We start from the raw sequence: 26,686 nt of genomic DNA on the forward strand, positions 1-26,686 counted from the left end.
GTGAGAGAAACATTAATTCTTACACACACTCCCAAATTTGCTCATTTCTCAATCACTATATTAAAAATAGACATGAGAGTTACACAGAAATTGAGATGATTGTGGCCTGATTAAACTGCAATGAGTGGAGATTTTTTTGAATACATATTTAGGAAACTTATTAATGAGGTTTTAGGTGCATAAGCGCTTCGGGGTAATGCAGAAATATCTTCTCATTACTGTATGAAGCTTCACGAAGAATGCCAGCTTGCATGGGATCAGCGAGAGGTGGAGATGGAGCGTCAGCTGGACTATTATGAGAAGCATCAGGATGAAATGCTGAGCAATGCAGAAAAGGTAAACCATTGTTTAACTGATAACTGTAAAAGGCTGATGGACCGGGCATGGTGGACATCCAACGCTGTCATCATGCGAGAATGAGGCAAAGTGATATAGAACAAGTTCATGCGTTTCCTTAAAGTCTCAGATGAATATTGGTGATCTTGACCTCATGTTGAGAGGTCAAGTTATCTTAAAATCTTGTGTACATGATAACTTGAAAGATGTCACCTAAGATTTTCGAATTGATACCATAAGTGTATCTACTAGGAGGCAGTCCAGGTTTGGTTTTTGATTATTTAATGTGCAATTTTACATGTAATTAGTTTCTTTAACATGCTATTGCAAAGGTAATTACTCTATTTTTGTCTGTTGTAAGCTTGATGAAGGTAAAGGATGGCTACCAGACCCAAGTCTACCTCTTGCTCGTCAGTTAGAGTTTACCTTGGGGAAAATCAGAGAGCATGTCCGCACCATTTTGGAGACACAGGCCACGTGCAGAAGTTTGGACAAGGCACAGTATTTTGTCCCTGTTCACATACTCAACAGTCCCTATAAGTATATAGCAATATTGTTTTTATTTATTATTGTTTTAATTTGTTCATTTGTACATATGCAGAAATTGAAAGAGAGGGAAGCAGCTCTATGGAAGGCAGAACAGAACATCGTGTCAAGGGATAAAGTAATCAACGAGCTGCGTCTGCGGCTCCCAGCTGCTGCCGACAGAGAACGGCTGCTAGCCAACCTTGCCAAACATGAAGAGGGGCAGTCAGACAGACAGTCTGCCCTCAAGCTGGCTCACCAGACCATCAAAGACCTGCAGGATCGACTTGACAAAAAAGAGGATATAATAAAGAAATACCAGAACCAGCTGGCTCAAGCTAGACAGGTACAGTGATATAAGATGAAATATTGGCTGTGCAGTGATTTTAAGCACTGAGGGCTGAGGAGAATCATTAGCGAGTCATTAAGATTTTATCAGTGATTAATTGCAGTGTTATAGAATCTTCAACAGGTGAAAAAATTAAAATCGCAGATCTTAAACAGGGTAAATATCACTGGTTAACTCTATACATGAAGTATTTCGGTTATTTACTTCATTTAAGGCACCATCACAACAGTTTAAACATGTTTTCTTTTTTAACCATTTATTTGTTTAATTGTCCTCAATGGTGTTGATACCAGGACCAAGAGGAACTGATAAAGAGACATCAGGAGGAGATGAAGATGTTGCACGAGAAGCTGGACTTGCACACGGACACCTCGCTGGATCGCTTCAGACAGACAGCGATGGTACTGGTGAAAGCGTGCCCTTGTTTCACAACTTTTTTGTTCTGTTTTTGTAGATTTTGATCTTTGATGTAAGGCTCACAAGAACGTTAGACCACTGCAGACCAGATAAGGCATTCAGATTCATTTCTTGAAGTGTATTTCCACAAATAACTGGATGTATTTCACACCAATTTTCCCAACGTAACAAAAGATAATCAACAAAGGATGTATTTGTATAAAGAAAGACCAGCAGAGAAAAACATATCTCTAAGAGTCTTTGAGCTTATAAGGCTTCTGTTTAATTCTCTCTCTCTGTCCAGGAGTTGATGAAAAAGCCCACCTTAAGGGTACCAACCTCCAAACACGTGGAGCGTCTGGCTGAGCTAGAGCAAACAGTGGCCGAGCAAGACTTTTCACTTTGCTCTCTCACTGAGAAGCTGAAAGTGACCACTGCTGAGCTGGAGCGACTGAGAGCTACCATGGAAACAGAGGCTAAGAGACACGCTGGCGAGACGTCAAAGTGATTATCACTTTTAGTTGTTTTTTTTTTTTAAATGTGTGTTTATTTCTGTTTTTTAACCCAGTGTTTGCCACTAAAAGTTACATTAAAGCAGCATCGGAATGCTTAATGTTTCCTTAATGTAGTCTGTAAAGAAAATATTTAAGTACTTCATGGATGTAGCTACTCATATTGGTTGCCCATTTGTTAGGGAAGTCCCACGTGAAGGCACAAGCTGTACATTTTTGCTTTTATTATCTTGGTTCACTGCACATTCAAATAATAGCACCTTGTACAAGCAGAGCTTGTTTTATCCTTCTTAATTACTTTAATGAGAAACATAATTTATAAAATAAATATCCTACTGTATTTAGTATGGCTTAAATTTATCAATCAAGACCATAAATGCAACAGGAAAGTGTTTACTGGAGTCATTTATCCAGGAAGTTGAAGGATGTTTTAGACTTCTGTGCAATCAGACTTTTTCTGCAGCCAGAAGAACCACTTGCTGGTGGCCATTCCAAAGAAACGGTTGTAAGACAATTCTACATTAGCTTCACTATACAGCCATAACATTACAAGCACGGATTAATTCTTCTACATGGCACCTTTTAGTGGGTGATATATATTAGGGAGCAAGTGAACATTTTGTCTGTAAAGTTGATCTGTTAGAAGCAGGAAAAATTGGCAAGCATAAGGATTTGAGTTGTGATGGCTAGACGACTGGGTCAGGGTAAAACTGCAGCACTTGTAGGGTGTTCCCGGACTGCAGTGGTCTTGTATTTGCTTTGTATCTATAAAGGAAGAGGTCCAAAAAAAGAACAGCGGTGAACCAGCAACAGGGTCATGGACGCTAAGGTTCACTGATGCACGTGGGGAGTGAAGGCTGGCCCGTGTGGTCCAACAGACCAGCTACTGTAGCTCACAAGGAGCACAACAACAAGTTTGAGGTGTTGACGTGGCCTCTAAATTCCCCAGTTCTCATCTGTGGGATGTGCTGGACAAACAAGTCAGATCCATTGAGGCCTAATAGGACTTAAATGATCTGTTGCTAACATCGCGGTGCTAGATACAACAGCACACCTTCAGGGCTCTAGCGGAGTCCATGCCCCAAAATGGTCAGGGCTGTTTAAGCAGCAAAAAGGGTGACCACCAGTGCTGTGGACATGGGTTCATTTTAATGGATTCATTCATAACTAGCCAAGAAAATGAGCATTGCCAGAATTCACTCGAGTGTACCCATACTTACCCAAAACATTCAATTTACTGAAGAAGGACAGCATCAGTGTTGTGACTGAAAGGGTTTGGCTGGCTTAGTGCATATGTATTTGTAAGAGTTTCTCTTTCAGAGAGCAACATGTTGGAAGGAGGGTGCTTGAATTAATTATGTAAATTTGATTTGCACTACACAGTTTAATGGAAATTGCAACAAATTTAATGTTAAAAAAACATGTTATACTGTGTCTGATGTGGTTGTGATAGATGTGTCTACACTCTATCAGAGTGATGGCTCAAAGCAGTGACAATGCCAGTGTCTTGTAACACATTGAGTCCTCATTCTGCCTGTTTAAAACTGAGCCTCACATGTTTCTGCCCCTCAGTAATGCTGGTATTTTGATGAAAGAGTGCAGAACTTAATTCTGTTACTGAGTTACTTTTTATAGTGAGCTGTTGTGTCTGCAGTGCTTTAGATTTTCAGTCACATTTTTACACAATAAAAATGTCTCGTGCTGAGTGTGTCTCGTGCACGCACATGATAAAGTAGTTTGAAACACTGCTCTCCTCTGGGTAAATCGAGTCAGATTAATACAGAGGACAGCTGTCCACACAAGAACTTCTAACAAAAGAGTAGTAAGAGCAGGTTTCCTGAGTGTATGTGCTGTGTGGAATTGGAAGCCAAAAAATACATCAACGATAGTCTAAGGGGCTTGGGAAAAAAAGCGTCTGTACTTCTTTAAGTTAAAGAAGGCCAGACGCTTTTCTTTCCAAGCTCCTTAGACTATGATGACCTGACTGACTGAGAACCTTCACAGACACACATTAACAATACATTTCTTAAACAGAGGTGGTGAGATGCACAAATTATTGTGTAAATGATATCACTACGGCATTCTTCAAAGCAGTCATATGCTTTAGTGAAATGAGTAACTCACAGTTGTGAACAGATATAAGCCTTAATCTTGCGTGGGCCTCTTCAATAATGCAGCTGCAGTTAAGACTCGTGAGGTGATGATGCAAATATCTGGAGGCTGTGGTGGTATTGAATAGTACCGTGTTATATTTTAGAAGTATTTAAGCCATGGGTGTGTCCACACAAAGATACAACTTTTCTAGACTTTTGTTCTCAAAAGGCCTTTAACACTACAAGCTTTAGCCATTTGCTCACATGTTCATACAGCTCTTATTGTAGACATATGACATTTTCCTTATCACACTCACATACCAATAGAAGCTTTGTTTTGGGATTCAGAATATTGCCCAAGGACACTTTGAAAATGCACACTGGATTAACCAGGGATCGAACAACAGACCTTCTGATTAATTTGCAACCCAGTTTGTGACGTTCGATTCAACTTGCTATCTGTAGAAATTAAAAAGAACATCTATGCTCGTGTCAACCTCTGAGTTATGAACATTAGATATTTCAATATTATTTTAAGTCACTGAGTTAGAAGATTTAAAAGAGTAGAGATTTTTTTCAGGTTTAAGGATATGAAGTGTGAGACTACGCCCTAGAAGTGACATTAGACCCTGTTAACCCTTGATATGCTGCTATGTTGCTTTTCACACAATTGATGCAATGGCTGAGATCATTATAAGCCTGGGATCAGAGCTGCATTAGTGCCAGACAGATTCTTTCCTTAGTTTACAAAGCGTCATTCCACAGCTCCATTGTCCTGATCTTGCAGACTAAAATACTAACGCCTACACAGTTATATCACTGGCGTTACTTCATATCAAGATGGCAAGTTTTACTGACCACCTTAAAGTACTTTAGAGTAGAAGCCACATTTAACAACAAAGTCTGTAACCGTGGGCACTTTGTCTGTCTCTTATACATGGGAAATTTAGAATCACCAGTTAACCTAACATGCATGTGTTTGAAGTGTGGAAGGAAGCTGGATTACTCAGAGGAAACCCAAACCAGTCACCAGGAGAACATCCAGAAAGGCCCCACTTGCGGTTCAAACCAGTAATTTTCTAACTTTCTGGCTGTGAAGTAACAATGCTAACTACTGCCCAGAGGGGAAAAATGTTGCTTTCAATAGTCCAATTTTTTTTTTAAACTCATAACTAAATCCCTTTAATGCCACAGACACATGTTGATCACATTTTTTTAAGTCGTTATTCTCAAACTGAGGCAAAGTAATCCCAAAAGTATCCAAAGCTAACAGATTTCTTGTCTTAAAACTGATATGGGGGATTTGTTGCAGGTTGGAGGAATACCATGTCAGCCAGGTGAAAGCTCTGACTGCGGAGAATGAGGATCAGAGGAGCCAGATGGGCCAGATGGAGAAGGAGATGAATGATCTTCGAGCTGAACTGGAGGCCCAGAAGGAGGCTAATGTCCGCTCCCCCAGTAACACCATGAAAAATCTAATGGAGCAACAGAAGGCACAGCTCACCCAGAAAGAGAAACAGCTAAAGGTTGTTGTTTTTTTTTCCCCCCCAGTTTTTCTTTGAAAGTTGTGCACACGTGTAAAGTGGTTGGCACTCAGTTTAGTTTCAGCGTACTGAGAAAATGCTTTCCACTCATAGTTGGTATTTTCCCTTCGTACCGTAATTCCTGCCTACTCCAAATTTGTGAAATAAATCTTGACTGTCTTCTCTCTGCGCTGGCGGTGTGATGGAGTGGAAGCCTCACCTGAATATTTAGAGTTCACCCAGCATAATGTTTTTGTGACTAAATGATTTGGATATCTGTTACAGCTTTATTACGGCTGCAGAAAGTCTTTTAAACGATACATTTATAATTACACCACACACATTGTAAAGTCAGATGTTTTTGTTTGTGTCAGTTTTGCAGGTTGCTTACCAAAATGATGTGTATGGTAGAGGGCAAATAATCTGTTAATGGATGATATATTGTGTATGCTTTAAAGGCTCTCAGTAAGGTTCTGTTGAACCTGCGTGCGGAGATGACGTCTGCTGCAGAACAGCAAGTTATAGCAAGTGCTGCACAGAAAGAGGAAAGTCTGAATGTCCAGATGCTGATTGACAGACAAACCAAAGACCTTAAGGTAAGAGCCCACAGTCATCAGAATGTAATTGTTTTTTTGGTTTGTTTTCTGTTTTGTGTGTGGGGTGTCCATGTGTGTGTATATGTTGTATTTCATCAGCTGTTGAGCTAGTTATTCAACACCACAAAATATGATTTACTGTTGGTTCTATACTTGCCAAAAACCTGCTTCTAGTTTGTAATGTTTTACAATGTTGTTCTGAGAAGAGTTGGTACGCTGTTTAAAAGTGAAAAAAAAAACCCAGAATGCAGGGATATGTAATTTATTTCAACACCATATTAAAATGAAAATAGTACAAAGACCATAAATCAAGTACTACTAAGACTTTTTTATTGTTCCTAGAAAATTAAATGCTCACTTTGAATATGAGTCCAGAAAGTTACAAAAGGAAGAAGTTAAATTGGCCACAACAGATGGTAAAACAAACAATGAAATGAGCTTTCTGGAGATGTTGTTTGAGGCTGTGTTTCAGAAGTAAAAATGGAAAGATTTTTTGTCAAGCATGGTAAATAATATTAGAAAAGTTTGAGAATCTGGAGAAATCTTAAGAAACTGGTTATTAAAAGAGTTTCTGCAACCTTCTGGCCTCTCAGGTGGAAACAAGAAACAATTAGAGAATGCAAACCTCTGCCAAGACAGCTCACTCTCTGGGCAGAATTTACTTTTGAGGGAATAATTTTTAAAAGTAAGTTTGTAGTGTAGTATAGATCAGACAGGGCAGCATGACAGAGGTTTACTTTGATTATTTAGAATCTCCATATATCATTCTTATATGCCTTTATGTTGTCAATGCAAAAAATGGAAGATCAAATGTGCCATATTTTAAATATTTATATGATGCTTTTATGTGTTGACAATACACACAACATTTGTAAGATTCACAGCTTTTTATGTTATAAGGCTTTTTTGTCAATATTTGACCAATAAATCATTAAGTGGACCTTGAACACTTTGGTGGATGTAAGGCAAATTTTAATGGATTGTTAACATTACCCCATTCTACAACCCTACATAGCCATTGTGTTTACCAACAAACAGAATAACATGCTACCATAACAATACTACCAAAAATATAACCTCCTAGATGGAAGTAATCACAGCATGGGCTCATGAACACTTTTGAAAAACAGTGTTAATGATCAAAGTTTGTTCCTGCATCCTCAAAGCAATACTATGCAAAGAAAGATATACTATATTACCAAAAGTATTCGCTCACCCATCCAGATCATTGAATTTAGGTGTTCCAGTCACTTTCACAGCCACAGGTGTATAACATCAAGCATCTAGGCATGCAAACTTGTGGCCTTCAGATTAGCAAAGAACAGCATGCACCTTCATGGAATTTGTTTCCATGGCTGAGCAGCTGAATCCAAGCCTTACCTCAGTGAGCACAATGTGTAAAGCATCAGATGCAGTGATGTAACGCTTGCTGCCACTGGACTCTAGAGCAGTGGAGACGTGTTATCTGGACTGATAAATCACATTTCTCCTTCTGGCAATCTGATGGACAAGTGTGGATTTGTGGTGTGGGGTTGTTTTTCAGACGTTGGGATCAGCCCCTTTGTTCCAGTGAAAGGAACTCTTAATACTTCAGCAAAACATTTTGGACAATTTCATGCACCCAATTTTGTGGGAACAGTCTGGGAACAGTCCCTTTCTGTTCTAACATGACTGCACAGGGCACAAAACAAGGTCCATAAAGACATGAATGAGTGAGTTTGGTGTGGAAGAACTTGACTGTCCTGCACATAGTCTTGACCTCAACCTGACAGAACATCTTTGGGATTAATTAGAGTGGAGACTGTGAGCCAGTCCTTCTCGTCCAACATCAGAAATGCATTTCTGGAAGAAAGGTCAAAAATTCTCATAAAAACACTCCTAAACTTTGTGGAAAGCCTTCCTAGAAGAGTCGAAGCTGTTATAACTGCATTGTGTGGGAGGGCATCATATTAAACTCTATGGATCAAGAATGAGATGCCACTCAAGTTCATGTGTACAAGCAAACAGACAAGCAAATAATTTTTAATAGTGTATATAAACAACATCCTAGACTGCCTTCACCTTCTCTGAGCCTGAGCTCATTGAAGATGGACTGGGGAAGAGAGGAAACTGTCCTGTACCCTGACCAATCAAATGGATTCTGGAAATAATTGGATGCCAAGTATTCTGGCCTTTTTAGAAAAACTTTGTCAAAACAAAGCCAAACCAGATTCTGCGTGTATTACAACAGCATCTCTTTCTGGTCTTTACTTCCCAGACCTGTAACCCATCAACAACATTTAGTATTGTATGAAACATTATCAAGCAAATATGGGAAAACAATTTGCTTTCAGAACTACAATAACCAGATACCAGACAGTGCTCCAACCTTTTTTAAACATGTTGGTCTAAAAAGAAAAACCTGTCAATTTCATATTTAATATTTGGTCCTGGTTGTATTTTTAAATGGTATAGATTTGTAGATGATCTCAAAATCATTGCATTCTGATTTAATTGCATTTTTTATCATTAAACAGCATGTTTGACATCTGGCTAGCCTCAACCAACCCTTCCTCCCATCATTAATTACCATTAACATCCTCATGGGATGCTCGGTGTGATTTATAAAGGTGATAGATAGAAAAAAGTTATCATGATTTAGTTCAACTGATTAAGGGGAAAAGAAATTACAGGCATTTAGTCTGTGTGCCATGGTATGAAAGAAATGAATACAGTGCAAAGTTTTTATAGCACATAAATTTAGATGATCTAAACATGTTGCAGTGCTGCTATTCATAATCGTATTTGTTTATGCAAATGCAGCCGGTTTTCCATACTGGTAGTTATTAGCACTTAAAGAACATTGTGTGTGATTGACACAGTATTTGTGGTATTAAAGTAAACTTCACCCAACACAACACTGTGAAACCTTTATGTGTTTTAATTGATTTGAGGCAAAATGTTGCTCTATAGAACAAAAGAAAATACTGATTTTGGCCACACAGAAAATGGATTACTATCACGTGTTTTATGCTTGCCATTTCTCATCATGAAATAATATCAGACTTTTTTGAATCGGAAAAGATTTACAATTTCTTTTTCTTTTCCCAAAGGTGCGAATGCAAGAACTCAGTGAAGAACTTCAAGCGGCAAAGGAGTCTGCCAAATCAGCCAGAGGCCGTGAGAGCTCCTTGAAAGAGGAAGTGGACAGGCTGAACCAAGACATCCAGAAAGCTCAGAAAACCCAAAGACGTCTGCAAGCTGAGAAGGAGGCGCAAGAACAAGAAATCGAGGAACTCAAGCAGCAAATCAAAAGGCTCACCAGTGCTCTTCAAGTTAGTGCCTCCAGAAAGTGCAAAATCACAAACCACATCAGGTTGCTTTGAGCCGCTACTTGTTGTTGTTAGAATCTAAGCTATGTGTTACATTGAAACCTCATGCTGACGTGCGACCACATGCTTTCGTTTAGGCGTCATATTCAGACCTTGCAGGTGATAAAACACGAGATGAGAGACATCCAAACCCTGTCGTGCTTATCTGTGGCAAAAACTGAAGCATTCATCAAGAATGGAATCTCACATGTCACAAAGCTCGTATGTCAGAACTGATTTAATTCTTTAGATATTCTTGTGGATCAGTATCATGTAGGAGTTATTTTTTTGTAAGTTAAGCTTCAGGTTTATCTCAGGACTTGGGCTATAATTTATATTAACCAAAACTCCCCACTGTGACCCTAACCTAAACAGAAAATTTTCCAGCTCCATTTATGTACCCATCTGAGAAAAGGTGCTTTCGTGTTTGTTATTAGAGCCAACGAGAAGCAGATGGAAAGCGACCAACTATTGAGAATCTGCAGAAGAAGATCTGGAGACTGGAGTCTGACTTGGAGAAAAGAGCTGAAATAAAACATGTCAAAGACGATCACGGAAAGGTATGAACATCAATTCAGTCGGCATCAAATATTTTGGGCCCTGTTTTCAAGGTGGTGCAGTGACCGGGGCCAAATAGTACAGCGATATTTTGCTCTTTTCCTGGCTATGCACATCCTGAAAAAGAGGCACATATTAGAGGAGAGTCACTTGAAACTGAGTCAGTATAGTCGTTGGTGTTTTTTCTTTCTTTTTTTAGTGCAAAATAACATCAGTTTGCAACCAGCCCTGTTATTTTATCAATAAGCAGAACAAGATATTTGGAAGAAAGCATTTGTTTATAAGGGTTGCACTGATCTCTGAAGGAACATCAGTGACTTTGACCAAATCTGCTGCCCAAAGTTGCCGTTTGTCATTTGAAAACCTTCCCTTGCTAATGTGTTTAATCTCAGTGGCTCCCCGATGGCCTTTTGGGACACGACTGAAAAGGACTCTTGTTTTCTGCAGCCTTTTAATATATTATTAATATTAATATGGTGTACATGTAGTGATTTAATGCATGTTGGACAGACTAAAGAAGAAATTGTGCGATGGGAGGAGGGCAAGAAATGGCAGGCCAAGATGGAGAAGGTCAAAAATTCACTGAAGGAGAAGGAACGAGAGAATGAATCCCTCTCAAAACAGCTCAGCACTCTTAAAGACCTCTATGCCAGGTTAGTTTGGACATCACACACAAACAGGCTTTGCTGACTTACTTCTCTTCGTGTTTTCTGTCTAAAACCCAGAGGCACTTGTGTGGATGTAGAAGACGTTAATGTGTCAGTGCAACTGTCACTTAATTCGTTTTATTTGCTTCTTGTGTCTTTTTGCGTTAATAGGCTAGAACAAGAGAAGAGTGCACTGCAGAAAAAGCTGAAGGCTCGAGGGGTCACTGCTGATCAGGTGGTGGGGGTGCGATCCACTGAAATGGAGAAGGAGATGGAGGAGCTGAAGAAGAAGAATTCAGACCTGGAGACAGAGATTCTCACTATAAAGTATCTGTCAGGCTGTTCAAATGTCCTAACGTGTAGATTGCATTTAGGCGGGCATGTTTATAGTTTTCTAGGCTTCGTATTCGTCTCTTTCTCTTCTTGATGGAGAGGAGGCCGTTCTTGGAACATGATAACTTTACGAAACAATAAAAGAATCTGAATCACAAACACAAAATTCAATATTATCTGTAGTGTGCCGTTAAATCACATATACACAAAAGAGGCAGTAAACATTAACTAATTGGAGAATAAAAACTCAGAATGAATTGTTTTGGTAATAAATACGCAGTAATAAACATAATAATATAATAAAAACTAATTACAAACATACACTGTAAATATTGATCAAAATACCAGTGCATTAGTAATGAAAAAACATGCTTACAGTAATCATATTCAGGTCTCAAAACTATGCAGCTGGATGTCGTAAAGTTAACCACAAATACACTCTTTTAATTAAGAAATATCCAGGATTAATACGGCAAACCTAAATCAAGTTAATGTGTGCATGGATACATAAAGATGATGCCACTCGAGCACTGACGTCCTTGCTTTTGCCTTTGCCACTATACGTTTCAGTGCTTGTAAACTGTTGGTAATTGTAGATTCTGTCGATAGAGCAGCTTTACATAGTCCAAACCAAGGCTTTTGTTTTCTTACTCAATGTACAGACAGCAACAGGCTTTACTGCGTGACGGTGCCATTGAGGATATGATGCTGAGAAACCGCTTCCTGGAGGAGAGACTCCGTTCCTTAGAGAGCCAGGTTATCAAAGAATCTCCATCAAGACCTTCTGTAAGTATTTATTTGACTCTGAGATCAACAAATAAGATACATGTAAGAATTTCATCAAGCGAAAGGGCAGCTTCCAACTTTGAAATATGGAAATTTGCTGGTTTTACTCATTTTATGTCATTTTAAATTCATTATTCTTAACTTTGAGTTTGTTGGCCACACAGAACATGGGATTTAATGTTAAGGCCATTATTTTGTCAATTAATTTCTTTGGTTGCTCTTCATAAGGGCATCTGTGTACAAGTAAACATCTGTTTATATGTTATTGTCATTGGCAGCTCTAATTGGAAGACACAAATATTTTTTACTCTTATATATGAGTATGGACCTTAAGCAGAAGCCGAGGTTTGCCTGTTACTTTTCAAAAATAACATAATGAAAGGGGGGTTTTGTTAAAATTAATTTCATTTCTGCATTCACCCTTTTTTTACGTCCAGTTTTCTCAGTACACGTCTTTCATTTAACTGTGTTTGTCCACGAAGGGAAAAAGCATCTCTTCTCAGACTCTAAGAGAGATTCGTTCTGCTACTTTTGATGTGGACAATGGGTCATGTGAAGGGCATGTAGGTTCCTGTCCTGTCGAATCCTGCAGAAGCCTTCTTAGCACTGAAACTGCTGAAGATACTTTTGACCAACAGAGGGAGCCAAAGCAGACTTGGGTGAACAGAGAAACCCAGACCAGCTGTGCAGAAGCAGATGATGTTCACACTAAACAAGCGCAACCAAGCTCTGAAGCTCCAGGCGATCTCGAACCAGATGTGACCAGAGAAGTAGATCTTAGGACTGATAATGCTGAAGATGATGAGAAACAAAGCGAAGGTGACATTTTAGAAGGCACAGAAGAAATTCATTGTGGCTCTAAAGTTCATACACCTGAAGACAAGGAAGAAGAACAGGCCACAAAGGCAAGTGAGCCTGATGAACTGTCAGGAAGACCAGGATCGGTTATATCACCCCCTCCAGCAGAGGCAGTTACAGATGATGAAATGAGTGAAGCGCCAAATAAAGAGGCTGTTGGCGACCAAGACGATCAAAATACAGATGATAATGATTATGATGTGGGAATCGCATCAGAGAAGTCACAGCAGGTGGACGAATGGGTAACACAGAAAGATGACACAACAAAGAATGCAAGTGTGGAAAATCCATTACATGAAGATGAGGACCCCAGCTCTATTCATACCAAACACTTCATCAGGAACAAGATGGATCATGAAGTACAAAAACGTGAAGGCAAATCTGTGAGCTGTCGAAAGGTATCTGAAGGCTTCTGTAGTCACCCTGCTGGATTGGTAGTGCTGTGATAGCATTAGACATGGAAGAGCAAAAATTAGGCCATGACTTGCTTTTTAGTGTGCAGTTGTTTCTTTCCCTCACACCATCGATGATGAACTCGATGTTCCCAGTGGTTTCTGCACTCCCTTTGCAATATTTTGTTTCAGTTTAATTTGATAACCTTTATTTCCACCTGGCTCACTGTGCCCTTGCTGTCCTCTAGACTTCAGGACGAGGCACCAATACTCCATCAGAGAGAGAGCAGGACCTCCAAAAAGAAAACCTCAAGCTGGCCTCTGAGAACCTGGAGCTGCGCTTTCAGCTGGAGCAGACCAACAAAGACCTGCCGAGGCTCAAGGTAGACATTACCCAATTAGACTGAGGTAGCTGATCAGTTCAACACGAGCGCTATGGATATATGAAAACATACATACATCCATAATATATATATATTTTTTTTAATAAATGTTACAAGCTGCAGATCTGGGAGAGCCAGTTTGGCAGAAAGCTCTGACTGGAAACATTTCCTGTGTGAGAACTATAATTTTAAAATATAAAGAAGACTATTGATGGCATCTGGAGAGTTTACCTCTTCATTAAACGCATTTGCCTTAATTGCTTTAATGCTTTAATAATAGACCATTTACAAAAATACATAAAAAAGTATGAAAGTTTGCTTTAATAAAAAGTGACTTCATCTGTAGCATCATTTTGTTTTTCTTTCAGCACCACATTAAGAGGTTTAAAAGAATGGAGCAAATCTATTGAATTAATACTTTGATTTGGAAACACTGGAAGTAGTTTTTTGGGGTTTTTTGCCAAAGGTATTTTGTTTTTTTCCTCCCTACAGAATCAAGTTGCGGACCTTAAGGAGATATGCAACGCACTGAAAAAGGAAAAGACAGAGGCAGAAAGAAAGCTGGCTCATATACGTGGAGTACGTTTTTTTTTTTTTTTTCTTTGCCTACACGATCTTTAAAACAACTGAAAATAAATCTGTACATAGGAATTAAAACAGAATCACCTTGAAACACAGCTAACAAAAAAATGAACTAGTTCTGATCTAATACATGATTTGTTCTGTGATCCTCATCAGGGTGGTCACAGTGGTAAAACAGTGCCCGAGCTCGAGAAGACGATTGGATTGATGAAGAAGGTGGTGGAGAGGGTGCAGCGGGAAAATGAAGCACTGAAGAAATCCAGCGCCACTGTGAATCAAGACCAAGTCACTGCCCTGGAGAAAGAAAATATTAAGCTAAAGGTTGCCAACGCCTGTCTCGCCTTACACATCACAAACGTTATTTTGGGAAGGTTTATTATCTCTGTTCTGTGACTGCAGCTTACAGTAAGCGCTGTTTTCCAGGCCGACTTTGAAACACTGAAGCGTGAGGCTGAAACTGAGCTGAATTCCAAACTTGAATCCAAAACCAAAGGACTGGAGAAAATAGTGATTGAAAATGAACGTCTTCGAAAGGAGATTAAAAGGGTGACTTCTTTTATGACTTATTATAAGTTAGTTTTAATGAAATTGGGTCGGGGCAGAATTAATTATTCCAAAAAAAAAAACAATCAAAAAAGTCTAAATGCTTGTTTTTGTCTCTTGGCAATGCTTGAAAATGTGTGTCACTGTAAAAGGAAATGGAGGCTGCAGAGAGGCTGAGAGTGACCAAGATGACTCTAGAAGTGACAAATGAGAAGCTTGAGGCAGAGCTGGAAGACACCAAGCAAAGACTGAGGGAAGCTCTGTCCAGGCCCATTACAGAGGGAGTGGACACTAAGACCATGAAGTCATCTGTGGTAACCAGGTCAGCAAAACCAGTAGTCTCCCAGAAAAGGACACTTAAAAGTAATTTGTAAGCTTTAGGGTTGTGCAGCAGGTTAAATCAGCAGCGTGTGACTTAAATGCACAATCATTATCATGCCCATGGAATTCAAACTCTGGTATGCTGCGAAATAGACTGTCATTAACAGGCTTAGTCAGCATTATGCAAACTCTTTGGTAATAAAGGCTGTTCATTTACATCAGTCTCATGCTCAAGCTTTAATAAGACAATATTAACAAACAGCATGTTTATTTACTTTGGACACAATTTGAGATCTGATGGTCATTTGACTTCTATTTGTGCAGGATGTTTGAGAACAAGATGAAGGAGCTGGAGAAGGAACTCTCCCAAAAGAACATCCGACTGTCTGAACTCAAACAACAGCTGAAAGAGATGACAGAGCGGGAGGAGAGAGCTCAGATAACAATACAACAACTCGAGGATCAGGTGGAAAAAACTTTCAAATGTGTTGCTGTTATTTAAGATAGAGTGCTGAATCTAGAAGTCATGACAATCTTTGGTAAGCAGATACTGACCAAAAATGTCCATTTTTCAAACTTCTTGTTATTACCCAGGCTGTTTTTAATCCAGCATCTTATCCCTCTACTACATGACTTTAAATTTTTGGGGAAAAAAATATTTCTCCCTATTTTGGGGGAGCTTTAGGGTCCCTAATAATATATCAATCATAGACAGATATTGGTTTGTTGCTTCAAGGCAACACTGTGTGACAAGGGTAGTAAAACGCCAAGTTATTCTATAATAAGTTGCATTAGTACAACAAGGATGAACAAATAAATAAACAACAAATAAACAATGTAAACATTTCACAGAACAATAAAACACCAAAATACATCCAACATTTGACCCTAACCCCATGCACGCGCGCGCGTACACACACACACACACGTTGTGTTTCCATCACTTTTGGCGACATTACATTAACTTACATTCATTTCCTGGAGACTTATCCTGACCCTACCCATCACAAGTCCCTGCCTGAACCTAACCCTGACTCAAGCCTTCACCCTAAAATTTAATGATTTACCTTGCAATTTGTCCCCATAAAGTAGGCGAGACCCCTGACCCCTGAGCTCCTAAGTGTCCCTCAAACCTGATTCAGGGATCCACTCCTCTACTTCACTGTCACTCCCTGAAAGCTCACTGTCCTCACTTTCTGAGGACAGAAAGTGCACATTCCCTTGGTTTCCTTCCATAAAAGGTATTTACATCCATGTCCTGTAATTATGAGTAGATTGTAAAGTAAAAAACATTGACTATGATCATATAAATGCACACAAATGGACACAAACACACACATATGCAAATGCATTATATTGCCTGAAAAAAATTGGGCTAATTGCGCAGTGTTGCCTTGAGGCAACGAATGAAAATTAACAGTTTTACTGTATAAATAAATTTTAAAAAGTAGAACAAACAATCAAATATGCTTCTTAACATATTCATGCACATACAAGTATTTTTTAATATACATTTATTTCACTATAAACATGTAAATTAGTGATCTTTATCTTGCCTCCTAATGAGATGTCTCTCATGTAGTGCACCTTGCAGAAAGGGGTCGTCCCCCCCCCCCCCAAATGAAGGTCACACCACCTTCAACTCATCATTTTATTGGAAAGAGATGTGCCTGGTAGCATTATTTGAAAAAAAAACAACTATTTTTGAAGGGCCAGTGTAAAGGATGAAAATGTGGTTTGTTGCCTCAGGGCAACGCTATGCAGTAGAGGGTTAAGTTAATTTTGACAGCAATTTTTTTTTTTTTTGAAGTTTTAGTCATATTTTGACAAAAGCATCATTTAGTTTTAATAAATTCTTTTAGTTTTATTTGACTTCATGTCATAAGATTATAGTACACGAAATCTAAAGTTGATTCAGTGGAATAAAATATAAAGTGTAAAAGTTTGTGTTTTTAGAGTTGCTCCACAGTTTATAACGCATCTTATTTTCCTTGACATCAAATGCAAAATGAGTTGACATTTTCTGTGGACATTTAGTCGTGTTTTCAAGAGAAGCTTTAGTTTTTATTAGTTATCGTTCTTTTTTCTCTGGAAAAAAGAGATGACAAAATCTATGATGTAACACGGTTATGTCTGTGACAAAAAGTTTTGTCTTTTTAGGTGCTGTATTTGATTGATACTATTAGTTTGTCATTCTTAGGCTGACGTGTTAAAAACCTTTCCTGCTGCTGGAAAAGGTGATGCAGGAAGCAGCAAGGCCTTCCAGGAAATCCGGTACGTTAAACTTCGCATGAAAATGATTTTTTTTTTCTTTCTTTGTCTGAAACATTCAACTTTACATTTTGCTTTTGACTAAACTCTACATGTCATTTACGTGAAGACTGGCCAGCACTCAGCTGGAAAAAGAGAATGAAGAAATGAAACGAAGGATGCAAGAATACAGTGAGCGATACGGCGAGACGACATCTAAACTAGGCGAGTCTTCCAGCTACACTATCGTTTTGTCAGCGTGAATCTGAGGGAGGTTGGGATTTATTTTATTTTTTTATATGTGCCGTCTTAACAAACACCTTGATAGGTATGAGGTACAGTACTGTCTAAGGAAGAATCATGATGGTTTCTCTTCTTGTGTCCATAGATTATGGGAAACTCAAAAAACTTCTGCAGGCAGCTGAAACTGAAAAAAACAAACTTCAAGCTGAGGTCACGAAGCTGAAAAAAGAACTGGAGAACTTTGACCCAGCATTTTTTGATGAAATCGAAGACCTGAAATATAACTACAACTTAGAGGTGAAGAAGAATGTTCTGTTGGAGGAGCAGCTGAAAAAAGTGTGTCAACAATTTGGGGTAAAGGCAGAAGTGCCCAGTGTGTCTATCACTTAATGTGTGGTATGTAAGTCATGCTTTTACAGTCACATTCCTTGGAAATTTTGAGGAAGGAGTTTCCTTTTAACAATGAAATGACACAATATTTTTGTGTTAATGTGAATACTAACTTATTGTTGTGAGAATGTAAATTTGTACGTAACATGAAAGTTTTTTTCTGTGTACTGTAAGTCACTTTTGTATTCTGTCAAATAAAAATTTGTTGAATAAAATGTTAATATTTATTCATTCATTCTTCACTTAGCAACAGATGAGTTTTGGGATACAGTATATATAAATTGGTCATTTTTAAAGAGAACCCTGGCTATTAAGACATGTTTGCGCTAAAATATGCACCATGCTTTCAATAACATATATGTGGTATTAAAATACGCCAAATGTTTTCCTTTTAAGGACATTTTATTTAAAACCGATTTACCAGTAGGCCGTCATTGTTATTTACTTCTCAATGCACTCTGGGTAGCGACGTCACACGGTTACACCGCATCGAGTTCACACTTAGCAGCGCACTGGAAATGGCTTCTGTTCAACCTTTCCAGTTTGAACCAGAACAATCCGAGAGAGAGAATGAAAATAGTCAACCAGTACTTATTTTAGATGAAGATGAAAACAATCCGTCACACGAGGACGCGAGAGTGAGGGAAAACTACTGGTGTCTATGCGGCTACTGCTTGCCAATGGCAACGGCGACTGAGAGCGTTTGTTGTAAAGAGCTCAGTTTTATGGCAGCAGCTATCCATGGTATCCAGTGTTGGGGAGTAACGGAATACATATACCGCCGTTACGTATTTAGAATACAAAATGTGAGTAACTGTATTCCGTTACAGTTACCGTTTAAAAAGGTGGTATTCAGAATACAGTTACTTTGTTGAAATAAATGGATTACACGGCGGTACTTTCCTGTTTCATATTGTCGCGGGTCTGGACTGTTTGGGTTTTGTTTGACAGCTGTTCTGTTGTTCCAGGCGGCAGCGTTACGGTTGCCATGGTTACAGGGTGACGCTCTCTCGCTGCGTGTTTCCTGGATGAGAGAGCGCCGTTTTGTTGTTGTTGTTGTGCTAAGCTAATAGGTAGAATGCTACAGGCATGGCCCTAAAGAATGTAGCCTCATGGGCAGTGTAGTCCGTGCTGCAGCGAGAATGGACTGCCATACACGTTATGTGTCTGTGAGCGAGGGAGGGAGAGAAAGGAAAAGTCCGAGCTGTCACGGAGCAAAAACGGGAGCTGGAAGCATGTAAATATAATAATAATCACTGCAGCCAAGAAGAGTGCCTGACGAGCCCAGCTGCAAGTAAGCTATTAAGACTCAACTGTACACTGTGTTCGTGTTTTCCTCCGGAAAAAATAAGTTCCGTTGGAGCAGCCTTTCAACGCCTCTCTCTGTCTCTCGCTAGCAAAGTTGACCCAGACAAAGTAAAGCTATTTTTCGGCTACCAGCCCGACACGGAACCCACCGTATTAGTCAGAGGTCCCTTTACTATGGTTCGGAGCCGCGGACCTTCAGTAACAGTAATAAATCACAGCAATAGTACATTCACGTAGTTGTAAACAGCATGATAATATATTAAGTAATCCAAAGTATTCAGAATACGTTACTCTCATTGAGTAACGTAACGGAATACGTTACAGAATACATTTTGGGGCATGTATTCAGTATTCTGTAATGGAATACATTTTAAAAGTAACCTTCCCAACACTGATGGTATCGCATAACCGCATGATAAAAACATTAATAGAATTCTAATTTTTATTATACAGTGAAATTACCATATCGTTATTTTTTACAGATTCTCCATGCAACACAGTGCACCAAAACTTTGAAGCCGTCGTGCCAAACTAGGTTTCCCCGACAGAATTTGTTTCCCCTGTGTCGGGAGCATACACTGGCATGGACTAACAGTATCCCACGTTCGTGATTTTTAGTTCATAAACACTTCTTATAATGAATAACTAGTCCAGAAATTTTGGAGATGTTAGCTCTTTATACAGTAAAGTTACAGTGTGATACAAATAATATCAGGCTGATTCTACCACAATTTGTTCCCCCTGTCCAAAGACGTATTGCTCCTGAAATTTTGGAGGTTTTATCTCAGTACAGTTCTGTACAGTTACAGAAGGATACAAATAATGATCAGCCAAAATGTCATTGGTTTATTTAAATAATCCCGTCCGATGTTGTACCAAGGTCCCAACGCAGGGGAAACAAATTCTGTCGGGGATTTGGCACGGGCAAGCAGTAGCCGCATAGACACCAGTAGTTTTCCCTCACTCTCGCGTCCTCGTGTGACGGATTGTTTTCATCTTCATCTAAAATAAGTACTGGTTGACTATTTTCATTCTCTTTCTCGGATTATTCTGGTTCAAACTGGAAAGGTTGAACAGAAGCCATTTCCAGTGTGCTGCTGTGAACTCGATGCGGTGCGACCATATGACATCACTACCCAGAGTGCATTGAGAAGTAAATAACAATGGCGGCCTACTGGTAAATCGGTTTTAAATAAAATGTCCTTAAAAGGAAAACATTTGGCGTATTTTAATACCACATATATGTTATTGAAAGCATGGTGCATTTTTTAGCGCAAACATGTCTTTATAGCCAGGGTTCCCTTTAATAACTTAACTTGCTAAAAAAAAATGCCAAGTTGGTCAGTTATTTTTACATTAAAGCAGTACACATCTCTGCAAAAACCATCTTAAGTTTTGATTCACTCCACCGTTTCTTTTTGGTGCCAAACGTTAAACTTTGGCAGTCAGTTTTCTCCTTATTTCTTCCACTAACAGCTCACTCACAGTAAGCTACTCTTAAGACTTTCATGAATTCAAAAAGCAGCAGTTCTTAACTGGTTTCTGTGGAATAAATTAATCTATATGAGTATAGGATTGTAAATCACTCGCATGGAATTACAGATGAAATATCAGGGATCTATCAGCAAAGCGGCAGATCCTCACAAGATCCGGAGAGAAAAGAAATCTGTTTTCACCGCATGGACTTATAGCTCAAAGTGAATGTCCTGAAGCCGGCTGAAGCTGTGTCCATTTAGTGCTACAAACGATGTAAACAAGTCTGTGCTGCCATAAGCGTCAACACGGATGGCCGTCGGCTTGTTTCCAAGGCAAGTGTTCGCTTCTGGCCACTTCAGTCCCAGGTGATGACGATGAACCTAACAACACACACAGAAGAGCTTGGTGCCTGATTTCACACTATTTAGAACACTGAAGCATGACAGCATTGCTCTCTGTAAACTGCTTATAGCAGCTCAATCTTTTAACACAGATACTTAAATCCATTTTATGTACTGAAAATACATAAATTATCCCACCTTGATGAGAGTGCCATCACTGCAGTGCCAGACTATGCCCTCTACTCGACCGTCTGGATTCTCGTGAAACCAGGAGCACAGCTGCTGGAAGTCCACAGGTGGTGGGTTTCTGATTGGAACACTCCCATGTGTAACCAGGCAGTGGACAGGCTGCTTTTTGCTGCCCAGCCCTGTTTGTACAATATTAATGAACCTTGGTTTACTTCAGTTTTTCTTTTAAATCAATCACCCAATGAAGTTAATTAATGTTAATCATTTATTGTAATTCCTAACCACAGCTTATATATAAAAAAAATGAATGTAGTTTCTATTACCATAGGGGTTTCCATTGATATTGGTTCCAATAAGCTCCAGTGTTTGTTCTTGGAGCTCAGCTAATGGGACTGATGTGATTTCTAACATGTCTTCGTTGTCACGTCGAGGCCTGAGAACAAGAGCAAGCCCAACGTTGTAATCCACCACAGAGGAGTGCCAGCAGTACTGCTTGTTGTCTCTCTCCACTGGAACCCAGCCTACATATTTATAACAACAAAGAAAAGTACTCGTCATGCTGATGGTTTCCATGTGAAGGACGATACTTGCTGCTTATCGTCCCTTTGACACTTACCCCCATTTTTCTACATAAACTCTTTTACATAGACATAGGTGAATTCACTGCACATGAACTAAAATAAGAACTAAGAACCTGGAATATGTCCATGTTCATCGGGCACTGGACGGCCGCTGTGATGTTTGACTCCATGAGCTGGGATCCATGTTTCTGGCACCGGTTTAAAATCTTCCTCTATGTTCCACGTGAAACCTGAAAGAAAGCCCGGAAAAATAAAACCCTTCCCCACTGCTAAATGTGTTATGTATTAACATTTTCCAGGCCTTTTCTTTTTTGCTCCACACTCAATATTCTCACAATTAGGCCCATAAGTTTCTGGTAATTATGCTTGTGTATACCACTACAGTGGATTTTTAAGTAATACTGTTATTAAACCCTTTGAATTGAGGCTCAGAATCTGCTTCAGTCACTAAAAACCCACTGTGGTGATGTGTAGAAGCAATATTACCAAAAAAACGTGTTCAAAAATCTTGGGGGAACTGTTTTTGACAAAGTTAATCTACCTTTACAACTTTTGTGAGAATGTTGGTACTTTTTAAACCTCTTCTCTGTTTGTTTGTTTGGTCTTCTGTCAAGTCGAGCCCACAGGTAAGGCTGCCCTAAAGAAAACAGATCAATTCCACTTAGAAAACTACAAAGTAGTAGCAGTTTGTAGACGCTGACTAGGAAATGGTCAGTGTTATTCTGAGATCTTCTCACCTTTATAAACTGTAACATAGCAACAGGTGCCATCAAGTTTTTCAGTGGCAAGCGCACTATGTATGTTAGCCTCCAGAGCAACAGGGTTCACATTTTCTGTGGCAACAACCTGAAATTGCTAAAGAGAAGCAAAACCACGTTTGATCAGTGCAAGATATAAATGAAAGTGACTATACCCAACATTAGTAACGGTACCATGAATGCATAAATGAGTTATCTACATATTATATAGCATCAAACAGAAGCCCCATATTATAAACCACCACTTTTCAATTATAAGTTTGGGCTTGATTAAAGAACCAACAACAGACTACATGACTGTGCTGACACTGAATCAGCTGCACAATTCATCTAATGCAATTTGAGAATAATTTCATGACTGCAAAGTTTTAGCAACCAGGGAATCAAAAGGCCAAATATGAATCTGTACCAGCTTCTTTTGCAATTACATGAAATATAAGTGAATCCCATGAAAAGCGATTCTCTTAAAGTATATCTCCTATATATCTATTAACAGGTGCTTATTCAAACAAATGACGTTTCAGTTTCTGGCTATTTTCAAAAAACACACATGACTACAAGACTACATTTATCACAACATAAAAAACATAACATTAAGGAGATGCAGATGAGGTGCCAGTGATAAGAAGCTCCTGATCATCAGTATAAAGTGTCATCATTATGCCAAGATTAAAGCGTTCTCTACAGCTCTAGATGGATGGATGAAGTATATCAGTTTGGCAAATGATTCAAAAACACTTATTTGAAATCTATCACTCCACTGTAAGCAAAATTATCTTCAAGTGGTGCAGAGTTTGAACGAATGCCAATGTACTCACGGCACATATGACATGAATTAGCTGGTTGCTCCAGCTAATTCAGAGAAAAACTGTGCAAAGGAAACGGGCCTCCAAGAGCCACAAACTTTAATCCCAGGCTCTGCAGGGAACTCTTGCACCTGGTGGTTTTAAAGCACATGCATTTAAAAATCAGAGAGGGGAAAAAAATTTGAAAAATATTACAGTTTGCCAGTTAGCCTCATATCAAGTGGATAAGTGGATATGGCATGTTGAGGCTTGGGTGTGAAATTTATGGTTTTCGGGGTTTTTATCGTTAACTCGGTTACCCAGGGTCTTTTCCCGTGTTGTAGTTGTGTGTCTTATTTTGAAAGAAATATTTAAGCGTTACCATAGTGACCAGAAAGCATTAAGGGGCAGAGAGGAGGATGTTACTCTCAATGTTGTTGGCGTATTTCAGGAGGACGCTGCTAATAAAGTTACACAATTACACAATGAATTTGCGTTTATTATTATATTTACAAAATATCATTGTTTTTGTCTTGGTCGTTTCATTTTATTTTGCTGTATTTATCTGCGACACCTTAAAGGCTGGTCCATGAAAATATTGTCTGACATTAAACCGGTCTGTGGCGCAAAAAAGGTTGAGGACCGGCGTGCAGAACAATTACACTCTCTTCCACTAGAGAGCAGTACAACTACCTGCTCTAATTAAATAGGTTGCCAACTGCCAGGAAAACAGAAGAAGATGAAGAAGAAATTACATAATAGTCATGCTGTGAGATGACACAGCACATCAAAGCAATAGATAAATATTTGAAAAGAAAAAGTAGTCAATCTGACCCAGATGAAGGCCCTAGCATGAGTAGTGGTTCTGCTATACCTGTTGCGCAGGAAAAAGGATCAATATACTTTTTGTGACATTTTTGTTTGGTGGTGTGCCGTGTGATTTTTCTAATGTGAAATATGTGCCGTAGCTCCAAAAGAATGGGAAACACAGCCATAGTGTAATATGGTGGTAATTATATTTCTGTTCCATCAATAGGGTAACCATTCTGTACAAATCAAGTCATTTCTATGGTGTTTGGGCCTTGGACAGGCTGGAGACCTATGGATGGATGTTGTTTGATGTATCGCTGTGGAGAAAAATCTGGGGGGCCAGCTAGCATCCTAAAAAGACACTAACTAACACTTTTTCATCTTCTGCCTCCATTTCAAGCATCCTCCTCTGCCACATAAACCCTCTGCATGGCCTTCTTCACTCTGGTCGTCCCCTTTCCTTCCCTGGCTCCATCCTTCTCTCTGTCTCCGAACATGCCTTCCAACTTTCCTCTTTTCCTCTTCGGCCAACAGCAGCACAACTTCCATCCACACCCTGTTGGCCAACAGCACCGTAGGCGGTCGTTCTTAACCCAGGCCTCAACTGATCTGCTATGGAAATCTCATTCTTGATGATTCACATGGTTGATTTACACCAGATGCCCTTCCTGACGCAACCCTCCCCATTTCTGCTGGGTTGAGAACGGCACTAGCACTACACCGGCTTGTGGCCCCCCTGTGGTAGGGCTCTAAAAGAAAAACTAAACAACTGCTAAAAAATGAATAAAGAAAATGATAGTAAAAGTTAAGTTACTGAATATCTAGAAAAATGACTGAAATAATTCTTTGCAACGATTTAACTTGAGGGTAAACAGCTAATGCGTGAAAACAGACTTTGCCTGTTAGAATGTATAAAATATGCAGTTCTATCCTGACACCTGCAGATCTCTCCTTTGAGCTGTGTATATTAACATCAGATAGTAACACCTCTACAAGATCCCTCAGAGCTCAGTGAGTGAATAGTAACAGGGTCTAAAGTCTTTCAGTAATGAGCATCAGTAATTAATATCAATTCTCAGAAACAACTTTATTCATCGATTTTTTTCCTGTAGGGTTTAAATTGAAACCAGTTTTATTGTTCTACAAGTCTCATTGACTACAATCCTAAAACAGGCCATCTATTTGCACTTCCTTATATCAAACTTGCAGTTAGGTTTAGCCTACGTTTGAATTACGTAAAGATGCTCTCAGTCTTACACGTTATGAAACATTAGTTTAATGTAATCTGTCAGGTTCTTCCACATCTTTAGCGATAGAGCTGAAATGTCCATAAGTCTTTTAACTGGCACGTTCTTCCTCTCTTCTTCTGCTTTCCAGTAGGCTGGCCAAAATTTTCTTCATTCCAGAATTTGTTTGTTTGTTTTTTCCAGACTTGCAGTGACTAAGCCTGCAAGAGTGATCTGCATATGTCTGTGTGTTACCTGACAAAGAAGATTTGGGTGCTTTGGTAAAGCTTGGGTAAGCAGGAAAAACCCTTCATTCAGCCATGCAGGTATTTGCTCTACTCTATTCATCACACAGCAGTGGCTCTACTCGACTCACTGTTAAAAACTGGAAAGTTGGCACAGCATATAACTGTTTGATGCCAGATTCCACCACATTTACAATAAATAAATAAATCAGACAGAAATTTCTCTGCTGTTGAACCCAGCTGTACAACTATTTGTCACGATGACCATGTGTCAGTTAATTTGTTCAACCTGTTGCCCTGTTGTCTACATTGTGCAAATCAGTGTAGTCCTCTGCCGAGGAAGACCTGAGGTGTGTCTTCGTGCTACAGGCGAAAGGAAAACACAGTTAGCTACCTCCCCCGCTCTGGCTCAGACATTTACTCTGCTTACATTTCATTTCCAGTAAAAGATAAAAAGACACGACTAAGAACTTGTTCACGACGGGTGCTTCTCCGTGCTAACAACTGTAGCAGCAGGAGATACCCATAATAAACCTACTCCGCCTGATAATGTGTCTGCAGATGCATTCACCTGACAGTCGCGTTTTCTGGACTGTTCTTCCTTCACGTCAGTCAGAAACACACACGGTATCTTCTGCTGTACGGAACCCAGGCGTCTCATTTCGTGGGCTTTCTACCAAAGCTGTAACTTAACGTTTACAAACATGGATGAGCAAAGCAAAAAAAATCAGCAACGGTTTGGCTCTGGAGTTGTCTTCTTCTTCGTTGGTTTTATGTCGGTGCGTAAATACCGAAACGACTCATTACCGCCGCCATGTTGGTGCGTTGGTAACAACATGTACCCGTGTGTATTTGGAAGTATATATTTTTGCTATTTTACGTGAAATAAATGCAAATAAATGTACTTTTACTCGATTGGCAGAGAAGATTTGATAAGTTTTTCATACTCGTCTCTGCTGCACAACCCACACATGCATTTCTTTGCAAGCTAAATGGCACCC

The 26,686-nt window shown here is 39.3% G+C and overlaps 2 protein-coding genes across 10 annotated transcripts in view; one reads left to right on the forward strand and one right to left on the reverse strand.

Moving 5' to 3' along the window:
• cep290 (centrosomal protein 290) overlaps nt 1-18,164 on the forward strand; it is a 38,302-nt gene extending 20,138 nt beyond the window's left edge. For 5 of the 9 annotated variants that reach the window (XM_063479111.1, XM_063479112.1, XM_063479113.1 and 2 more), the window contains 22 exons: nt 229-336; nt 698-832; nt 938-1,207; nt 1,504-1,611; nt 1,911-2,110; nt 5,524-5,737; nt 6,193-6,330; nt 9,423-9,644; nt 10,118-10,240; nt 10,749-10,891; nt 11,057-11,212; nt 11,881-12,004; nt 12,487-13,260; nt 13,503-13,637; nt 14,130-14,216; nt 14,376-14,540; nt 14,643-14,765; nt 14,915-15,084; nt 15,408-15,549; nt 17,284-17,357; nt 17,464-17,558; nt 17,722-18,164. In XM_063479111.1, the coding sequence (XP_063335181.1) occupies nt 229-336; nt 698-832; nt 938-1,207; nt 1,504-1,611; nt 1,911-2,110; nt 5,524-5,737; nt 6,193-6,330; nt 9,423-9,644; nt 10,118-10,240; nt 10,749-10,891; nt 11,057-11,212; nt 11,881-12,004; nt 12,487-13,260; nt 13,503-13,637; nt 14,130-14,216; nt 14,376-14,540; nt 14,643-14,765; nt 14,915-15,084; nt 15,408-15,549; nt 17,284-17,357; nt 17,464-17,558; nt 17,722-17,966 (3,951 nt within the window). In that variant the 3' untranslated portion in view covers nt 17,967-18,164. Of the gene's footprint in view, nt 1-228; nt 337-697; nt 833-937; nt 1,208-1,503; nt 1,612-1,910; nt 2,111-5,523; nt 5,738-6,192; nt 6,331-9,422; nt 9,645-10,117; nt 10,241-10,748; nt 10,892-11,056; nt 11,213-11,880; nt 12,005-12,486; nt 13,261-13,502; nt 13,638-14,129; nt 14,217-14,375; nt 14,541-14,642; nt 14,766-14,914; nt 15,085-15,407; nt 15,550-17,283; nt 17,358-17,463; nt 17,608-17,721 lie in introns of all 9 variants that reach the window. The other 4 variants (XM_063479118.1, XM_063479119.1, XM_063479115.1 and 1 more) reach the window with 3 other exon arrangements.
• A 1,538-nt stretch (nt 18,165-19,702) lies between these two features.
• Nucleotides 19,703-26,440, reverse strand: rlig1 (RNA 5'-phosphate and 3'-OH ligase 1). The gene is made up of 7 exons (XM_063479122.1): nt 26,257-26,440; nt 22,599-22,716; nt 22,403-22,498; nt 21,975-22,091; nt 21,604-21,801; nt 21,290-21,459; nt 19,703-21,130 (listed from the first exon to the last, which is right to left on the reverse strand). The coding sequence occupies exons 1-7, from the start codon at nt 26,344-26,346 to the stop codon at nt 20,960-20,962; spliced, it is 960 nt and encodes a 319-aa protein (XP_063335192.1). The 5' UTR covers nt 26,347-26,440; the 3' UTR covers nt 19,703-20,959.
• Between the last annotated feature and the right edge of the window lie 246 nt (nt 26,441-26,686).

This window comes from Pelmatolapia mariae, linkage group LG7 (assembly GCF_036321145.2).
Source record: "Pelmatolapia mariae isolate MD_Pm_ZW linkage group LG7, Pm_UMD_F_2, whole genome shotgun sequence".
Taxonomy (NCBI): domain Eukaryota; kingdom Metazoa; phylum Chordata; class Actinopteri; order Cichliformes; family Cichlidae; genus Pelmatolapia; species Pelmatolapia mariae.